General features: G+C 41.2%; 1 protein-coding gene across 6 annotated transcripts in view; it reads left to right on the forward strand.

Annotated features, from left to right (window-relative positions):
• The window catches only part of RAD18 (RAD18 E3 ubiquitin protein ligase), a 100,921-nt gene extending 94,595 nt beyond the window's left edge, over positions 1–6,326 (forward strand). For 4 of the 6 annotated variants that reach the window (XM_072785285.1, XM_072785290.1, XM_072785289.1 and 1 more), the window contains 2 exons: positions 851–913; positions 5,193–6,326. In XM_072785285.1, coding sequence (XP_072641386.1) covers positions 851–913; positions 5,193–5,301 — 172 coding nt within the window. In that variant the 3' untranslated portion in view covers positions 5,302–6,326. The remainder of the gene's footprint in view (positions 1–850; positions 914–5,192) is intronic. The other 2 variants (XM_072785286.1, XM_072785287.1) reach the window with 2 other exon arrangements.
• Positions 6,327–9,551: the final 3,225 nt, after the last annotated feature.

Raw genomic sequence — 9,551 nt, forward strand, 5'->3', positions numbered from 1 at the left:
TTTACCTTGTACCCTTCACTGATAGACCAAAGATTACACAACACTTTAAGCTAATTTGCGTTGTAACAAATTCCAGTATTAGCACAGTTCAAATTAATTAATTTTTACTTTACTTTGGTTACAAAAGAACTAAAAGTCACTTAAGAACTTAATGTCTCTTTGTGAATGTCATTTCCAGATAGTAGTTTTTAAAACACAATTTGATCTTTGGTTGCCATGGGAGATTAAAAAGGCTTGTGACTATTCCATTTGAATTCAAGTTTTATGTTGAGGGATTTATTTAAACCTTAATGATTTGTTTTCTTTATTATTACTAGTTTATTAAGTTTTTTTCACACCTTTACTGAAGTTGATGTATAATAAACTGCAAATATTTATTTATTTATTTATTTATTTATTTTTAATTTTTATTTATTTATGATAGTCACACAGAGAGAGAGAGAGAGAGAGGCGGAGACATAGGCAGAGAGAGAAGCAGGCTCCATGCTCCAAGAGCCCGATATGGGATTCGATCCCGGGTCTCCAGGATCGCGCCCTGGGCCAAAGGCAGGCGCTAAACCGCTGCGCCACCCAGGGATCCCAAACTGCAAATATTTAAAACACAATTTGATGAGTTTTGATACCTGTATACAGCTATGAAATCATCTTCACTATCAAGGTGATGAACCTACTCCCAGAGTTTCTACTTTGTAATCCCTCCTTGCCCACCCCCTGCCCCCTGCAAATGATCACTGGTCTGCTAGTTTGCTTTCTGTCACTGTAGATTAGTTTGCATTTTCTAGAACTTCATATAAACAGAACCATATGGTCTTTATATTGTCTGACAATATTGATGTACATGTTCTTTTAGTTCCAGTTCAGACATCATAAGAGATCTTCTAGAAGAAGAGGAAGCCTGGGAAGCATCACATAAGTGAGTTCTCATCATCAAGAAATAAGTGTGTACTTTGAGAAATTAAAATTCTGCACAGTTGATTTTCAAACATAAGAATATGTGTGTTTTCTGATTTAAGAGAGTAATAATTCACACATGTGAAGGTAAAGATTTCCAGTTTACTACTTGTTTCTATACATTTTTGCTTAGAAATGGAAGGAAGCCTTGGGCAGCCCGGGTGGCTCAGCAGTTTAGCGCCGCCTTCAGCCCAGTGTGTGATCCTGGAGACCCAGGATCGAGTCCCACGTTGGGTTCCCTGCATGGAGCCTGCTTCTCCCTCTGCCTATGTCTTTGCCTCTCTCTGTCTCTCATGAATAAACAAATAAAATATTTTTTAAAAAATAAAAGAACTGGAAGCCTACTCTAATACCTCTGGTCTCTTGTCAGAAGTTGTTCTAAAGACAGATTGTTCTGATAAGAAATTAATAGCGTAGCCTTAAGCACTGGTTCAGTTTTAGAAAACTTCCAGTCCTTTCCTAGTTGTTCCCAGCCATAAGATGTATTTAGTGTAGAATAAATGCAGTTTGATTTCTTCCCCTGTTAGCACTTAAGAATCCATCCAAGAAATGAGAATGGTGGAGGGGACCTATTTTATGTCCCACTATTAGGTAAGGAGGAAAGGAAGTGCCAAAGAATTACATTTTCATTCATCTCCACCTGCAGGAGTGATCTGTGGCTCTGTAGTACAGCAGAGCAGCTTTGTTCCACTGTAATTTTGTGATTACACTTCAGTGGGCCCTCAAAACTGCCTAGCATATTTACTGTTTCTGTGATCATTTCTGTGGTTCTTCACAAGGATTATACCAAACCTTAACCTCTTTCCAGAGGCTGCACCCCTAGCCAGAGACCTCTTCTCTTCCTTTGTAGACAGTATAGAAGCCATTATATGGGAATCCTCATCTTTCCAACACCAAATGTATAAATCTGCCTATATTTGTACATGTTTTATTCCTCCTTTTATTATAAAATAATCAATCTCCTTTTATAATAAAGGGATGTCCTGTCAGAGGCAAATTCCTCCTCTCTTATTCCTACCCATTTGTTAGGAACTTTATCCCTTCTCCCCTTCCCTTGTCTGGCAACCTCTTCCTCCCAACTATATCTTTCTCCTTGGGCTTTCAGCCTACTCAAATCTTTCCATCCAGGCAACAAATAACACCTCCCTCAGTCTCTCCTCTCACTCCATCTCATCCTGCAGCCATTGTTGTGTCTCTCCTTCCTTTCTTAATGGATGATCTCTGTCTGCCACTTCCTCTTCCATTTTCTCAGCCAGTTCCATTATTTGTCTGAAGTTATTTTCACTAAAGTCATTGAAGAACTCCAGGTTGCTAAATCCAAAGTCAAGACCTTCCTTGACTTCTTAGCAGGTTCGATATTGTTGACCTCTTCACCTTTTTAAAAGCCTCTCCGAGGCTTAAAGAGGTAAATTTCCATCCCAAGGTCATTTAGCAGCAAGTGGTATGTGATGGAGCTAAGATTCCAACCAACGTGTCCAAAGTCAGCTCTTTAGACCATTAAGGTATGTACTGTCTTTCCAAAGGAGGAGAGGTCTACTGTGCTGAGGTTTTATAACTTCATAGCTGAATTTCTGGGGGGAATGGACAGTGTGCTGTGTCTAGGGAAAGTATTATGAGGAGGTTTTTCAAGCCAGTGAGGTATTTGGTGGTTCAAACAGTAACATTTTATGAAAGTTTGGGATTTTGACTACATTACTCTCACCTAAGCGTTACTTAACTTTGCATTTTGGAAAAAAGGTCACTGCTTAGCTTCCTCTTGTACCAGGAATCACTGACACCAATGGCTACAACACGTTGTAGCCAGAATTCCTGCACCCCAGCCCATTCTTGATACTCATGGCCTCCAAAAGTTACCATTTTAAGAAAGCACTTATGACAAATCCCATCTATTAATATTCATGGATTATAAATGTTACAGCTAGAAGGATCTAAGTGCTCATCTTGTCTAACTCCTTCATGTTATAGAGAAGGAAGCTGGGTTCCAGAGTGCTTAATTGTTCAGGTCAAGATCCACAGCCATTTAGTGGCACTGCCAAGATCAGAATCCAGGCCTCCCAACTTCAGCAGGCATAGAATAGTTCAAACAACGTTATGCTTAATGTAGCAGTAGAGACAGAATCAAGAAAAGCCTCCACAGCTTTACTTTTCAACAAATTTGGCAATTCTACATCTTAAGCTTATAGGCCTGTTTTGTGGTGTATTTGAGATATTAGTCCTAGAACATACTATTTCAGTTCCAACACATTCTCCTAATTCCATAAATGATTGAGAGGTTCTATTAGCAATACAGTGCTTCATATGAAGCAATATTTTCATGAGCAGCAGAAAAACAAAGTTTTCTACAGATTGGTCTTGTTTTTTTGTTTTTTGTTTTTATTTATTCATGGAAGACAGAGACAGAGACACAGGCAGAGGGAGAAGCAGGCTCCATGCAGGGAGCCTGATGTGGGACTCGATCCCAGGACTCCAGGATCACGCCCAGGGCTGAAGGAAGTGCCAAACCGCTGAGCCACCCGGGCTGCTGCCCTGATCTTGTGTTCTTATGTCTGTAAATATTGGCTCATTGTACTGTTTTGAGCTATAAAATTTATTTACATTGAACAGGATGAAAACAGAAAAATGGTCCTGACATACTGTTTCATGTTTCTAGATTTCAATTTTTTTTTAAGATTTTATTTATTTGACACAGAGCACAAGCAAGGGGAGCAGCAGGCAGAGGGAGAGGGAGAAGCAGGCTCCCTGCCAAGCAGGGAGCCCCACTCAGGGCTCCATCCCAGGACCCTCAGATCATGACCTGACCTGAAGGCAGATGCCCAATTGATGGAGCCACCTAGGTGCCCCTAGATTTCAGTTTTTTAAATATGTAAAATGTGAGGAAAATCTGTTTGCCTCAGAATGCCTAAGAGCCCCTTCTCTCCAGAGCTGCTTGCCCTCCACTGTCCCCTCTCTCAATGAATAGTAGTATGGTAGCCTGCCCCATTGTTCAAGCCAGACACCCAGGAATCATTCTCCACTTCTCATTCACTCCAACCTTTCATATTCAGTCAACTGCAAAATCCTATAGGTAAGTGGTACTCAGGCCTAAATATGTATTACAGACACTTGAAGGAGTTGTTAAAACACAGATTATTGGGCTTTACCCAGTTCTAAGAGTCTGGCTCAGTAGATTTGGGGTGGGGCCTACTAGTTTGCATTTTTAACACATTCCCAGGTGTTGCTGATGCCCCAGCTGGCTGCAGGCCCTCTGCTCTTCCCTCCTGCTTGCTGCAACAGCCATCCAGCTGCCTCTCTGCCTCTAGTTGTTCATTCTGCCAGTGAGATCTGAGACACATTGTGTTCTCTCTGTTAGATTTTAAAGTCAGGGACCTCTGCCCCTTCTCCAGAGACCGTAGATCTTTGCCTGATTCCCCTGGGCCAGTGAGTTTCCTGCAGTAGTTGAAAGCTCTTACTCATAGGAAAAAACAGTCCCAAGAGGAGGTAGGGGTTTCTACCTGACCCTGTCACCTCCATTTATCAGCTTTATCCTGTGCCAACAAAATGGACTCTCCCCAGTCTCCCACCTTGTTCCCAGTCTTTCTCATGAGCACTTGATAGAGGCTCCTGGAAGAGGTTGCCAGTGCATGTGGACTCTCCTTATGTCAGGGGCCTTCAGAACTAGCCCATAGTTCAGAATTCATTAAAATGTTAGCTCATTAAAAAAAAAAAAAAAAAGTTAGGTCATGTCCTCTTACCTGGTTGTACAACAGCCACCTTTCTCCAGTTCTGTGTCAAAAGTGAGAGAATTTGTGTGGCCCACCTCTCTTTGGTGGGGTTTTTCTTTCTTTGGAATTTTGTTTTCTTGGTTGCCTTACAACATCAGCTCTCAGATAGGATCAAGAAAAAATTGATCTTGTTAGACTCTGACTTTGTCTTAGGATAGGAGCACTTTTTTTGGCGGGGGTAGGAGGGCACTTTTCTTCCTGTTACATGAAATACAAAGCTATTCTAGATTTTGATTTGGAAGAAAGGGGTTCAATACCTGCTTCTGTCACTTATGGCCTGTAATCTCCACTCAGTCACTGTTTTCTGAGTTATAAAATATGTATACGAATAACAGTAATAATTATTATAGATTTACCAGAGTAGAAAACTGGAGGTTTAAATGAAATTGTACGTGTGAAAGCACTTGTCAACTAGAAACTGCTGTAGAATAATCATGAACATTATGTTCTGAAATGCTGTTTCCTTTTTTCTGTTTTCAGAAATGATCTTGATCTTCAAGATGCAGAAATGAGTCCAGTACAAAATCGTCGTACGAGGTCGTCTGAGAATGCTGAGATTGAGCCGAGCAATAAGAGGAATAGGAATTAGTGAGGGCTGTGCTGACTTTTCTACTCTGGTGATTGGAGTGTGGTACTTTGGGTTGCTACACAGACTTCATAAATGCCCAAGTGAAGGTGTTGACTTCTCAATTTGATGGTTTTGCTGATTTTCATTATTTTCGCCTTTCCTGGGAAAAAAAGTTATAAAACATCCTCACTTGGTCAATTAAACCCTGTCTCTAAAACATCTCTCTCTAAAAATATTGACATCCCCAAGTCTGCCAGCTTTGCAGGGTATACAGACATTTTGGCACAGAGTTTTATAATGGTTTTGTTTCTAAATTTCAGGATATCCTTAAGGCATTCTCCTTTTCCATGGAGAAACTAACTTGAGAAGAAGATTCCTTTCAACCTCTCTGTCACAAAGAGCATCTGAGGAGTTAAGAGCTTTTGTATTTCTGCAAAGGCAATATGTCATAAATCACCTCTTTGGTGCATGTCAGCCCCTGATGCCTGGATGCCAGCATGCCTGTCACAGCATTTACATGATGGTCTGCCAAGTTTAATGTAGTCATTTGTCACTTGGAGTAGCATGTTGATATCGAAACTAAAAATCACAAACACTAACTTAGAAACAAACATTGGGTATATTCTTAGGAAATGGCACTTCAAAATATTAGTCTTTTTTTTTCACTTGGGTAAATCAGATCTTTAACACTGAATCTTAGCTATTAAACAAAAAGAATGTAATAAATGAATTTTGTAAATGAATAGACTATACCAATTTAAAATAATGTCCTGGAAAAGTGTCTTGTGAATAGTTGAGTACAAGCTACAAATCATTGGAAAGATTTGGTCAGAAATCTTTGGACAGTGCAAACTCCACCAGTTCCCAGTTTGTCCAGAGTTCCTAAAGCCTCTCTTCAGCATCTCAGAGCCAGCCCTCTCCACCCCTGCCCCCACATCACTCCCAGCCCAAACACATCAGCTTTCAAATAACATGACAGCACACATACCAATGTTAAAACAATAAATTTATGAATGTGCCAGAGACTTTCGTGACTTCCCCTTTCCTTTTTTTTTTTTTTTTTTTTAATTTTTTTTTTCCATTTATTTATGATAGTCACACAGAGAGAGAGAGAGGGAGGCAGAGACATAGGCAGAGGGAGAAGCAGGCTCCATGCACCGGGAGCCCGATGTGGGATTCGATCCCGGGTCTCCAGGATCGCGCCCTGGGCCAAAGGCAGGCGCCAAACCGCTGCGCCACCCAGGGATCCCTGACTTCCCCTTTCCAAAGAATATCTCCATTGAATTTGGCTTTTTTGCTATGCTTTCAGGTTCCTGGATTATGTGTGGGGTCTCATTATGACTTCAGCATTTTCACACTTAAATGGACATTTGTTTTCTTTTTGAGTTCCTTGAGCTTCAAATGGTTATGAAAGTAGTAATTACTACTTTAATTGCAGCTGTAAAAAAAAAAATCCAAACAAGTAAATATGAAAATCTAATTGGCTTTATTCAAGGATTTATGAATCGGGTAGCATCCCATTTACAAGTAGAAATGAACACCAAGTTGCTGTACAAAACAGGTGGTTTTTAATGGCAGAAACAGTGTGGAAAGAAGGAAGGAAGTCATTAGCAAAAGAAAAAAGGATTGCTGTAGGCAAGGTCACCTTTTGGGGGAAGGGTAGGTCTGTCATGCAGATGACCTCATTAATATTGATCAGGAAATTCCAGATTGACTGGTTAAAGTCATTCCTGTAATGCAATAAGTTTTGGTTGCTGTTGTGGGGGCAAGTGGCTCCATTTTGGGTCAGTTACTTCTTTTCCTTTTTCTTTTTTTTAAACACAGCAAAAGGAGTTTGCAAGAGAGTAGTGTCAGGTTTAATCCGATTGGTAGTGAAATGAAATAGGCCAGGCAAAAGCTGGTCGAGGCAAGCTTTTAATGGGACATGCCCTCAGGTTCCGAGGCCCACGGGAGGTAAAGAGTGGGCCCGGAAGTTGTGCCTAGGGGAGTACAAGCAGGCTTTTTAAGGGGGAGCGGTAAGGGGTTGTGAGTCTGTAAGGTGACAGGTATTAGGGCATGTTACTGGTGGAATGAGTTTGGGGCCATAACTGCTTATGCCCTTATATGGGGTCTGAGTAAGGTATGGCTCAGGTTTCCTACATAGGTCCTGTCTCCCCCTGATGACACGTCCTTGGGCGGTCTGCTGGTGATGGGGAAAAAAGTTCTGAGGTGGGGGTAACAAGATGGAGCGTCTGCTGCCATTTTGTTGATGCCTCCCGATCCCCCTTGATCCTGCTGGCCTAACAAGTAGTGAGACCCATGATAGGGAACCAGGCAAGTGATTTTGTTCAGAAAATATTTGATTATTTTCTTAGGTAGCAGTCATTGGGCTGAGTGATGTAGGAAGGACATTAGGGTTCAGAGCCATTGGCCAAAAAAATTCTTAAGATATCTTGGGCACAAAAAGGTGGTTTTATTAAAGCATGGGGACAGGACCTGTGTGCAGAAAGAGCTGCACTGGATAATGAGGAGTGGCCCATTATATATTTTCAAGTTGAGGAGGAGGTTAGACATAGCTTAAGTCTCCTAGGTATTTTGACAACAAGATTTCCAGGACCTTGAGAGGGCTAGCTCTTGTTAGGAAAAGGTCATTTATTACTGTTTAGTAAAAACTCAGTCCTGAGACTCTCCAGATATATTGGTGGGTCATATCCTTGGAGGATGATTGCCACCATGCGTCTTAGAGGGGGGGATAGAGATAATGGAAGTCTCCAAAGAAAATTTTATATGTTTAGTAGATTTACAGGATCTTGGGGATTGGGCCAAGATTGCCTTTTGCCCTTAGCAAAGTGGCAGCTGAATTCCTAGAGGAATGTCACTCTGTCTGTGTTACGGACTTGTCAATGGCTATAGGTAGAAAGGAAATGTAATAATTTTTCTTCTGCCTTTGTTTCCCACATCACTGAGCCCTGGAAAAACAGAGATGACCAGAGGCCATCTGAAATGGTGGTTCTCAGAAGGGATGGTTCTCAGTAGGATGGGGAGGAAGATTTTGCCCCTAGGAGACATTTGGTAATGTATGGAGTCATTTTCGGGTGTCACAACTGTGGGGGTTGGGGGATTGCCACTGGTATGGATAGAGACCAAGGATGCTTCTGAACATACTATAGCACACAGGACAACCCTCAAGCAGTATTTGCTCAGGCCATGGTGCCGTGGTGTGAGGCTCAAACAAAATGCCATGGTGCAAGTCTTAAACAAAACATTTTTTTTTCTCTCCCAGTACTTAGCAGTCCAAAATGAAGTTGTCAGTAGGGTTCTGAGATCTCTCTCCATGGTTTGCAGATGGCCATCTTCTTGCTGTGCCCTTAGATTATCTTTCCTCTTTGCTTGCATATATTTGTGTTATAATCTCCTCTTTAAAAGGACAGCAATCATATTGGTCAAGGCCCATCCATAAGATTTCACTCTACCTTAATTATCACTTTAGGGCAGCCCCGGTGGCTCAGCGGTTTGTAGATCCGGGATCGAATCCCATGTCGGGCTTCCTTTATGGAGCCTGCTTCTCCCTCTGCCTGTGTCTCTGCCCCTCTCTGTCTCTATGAATGAATAAAATCTTTAAAAATCTTTTTTAAAAAATATTATCACTTTAAAAACCCTGTTTCCAAATGCATTCACATTCTGAGGTGCCAGGAGTTACAACTTCAATATATCAGTGGCAGGGTCAGGGAATACAACTTAGGCCATAACACCCCCCTAATTAAGAATTATCAGGTCCCCCCCCCAAAAAAAAAGAATTATCAGGTCCATTAATATTGTCAGTGGTGCCAAGATTGAGAAACTCTAGTATAGAGGAGCCCTTAAGTCTACTTGAAAAATAATGCCTACAGGACATTTACTAAGCTCTATTTGTAAGCACTTAGAAACATTTAACATTTATATATTGTAAGAAAGGGATTTTTTTTTTTTTAAGATTTTATTTATTCATGAGAGACACAGAGAAGCAAAGACCTAGAGGGAGAAGCAGTCTCCTCACAGGGATCCCAGTGTGGGGCTCGATCCCCAGACCCGGGATCACGACCTGAGCCGAAGGCAGATGTTCAATCACTAAGCCACCCAGGCGTCTTGAAAGAAAGAGATTTCTATATCTATTTGAAAATGAGGAACATAGGATAAATGTCAAATCTAGGATAGAAACCAATAAGTTTTTTATTCCAAAATTGATCTTTTTGTGAAAATACAAACCTCATCACTGGTTATTAATTCTTTTTGCCTCCTAACTCCCCTCTAGG

This window comes from Canis lupus, chromosome 19 (assembly GCF_048164855.1).
Source record: "Canis lupus baileyi chromosome 19, mCanLup2.hap1, whole genome shotgun sequence".
In the NCBI taxonomy this organism is placed as follows: domain Eukaryota; kingdom Metazoa; phylum Chordata; class Mammalia; order Carnivora; family Canidae; genus Canis; species Canis lupus.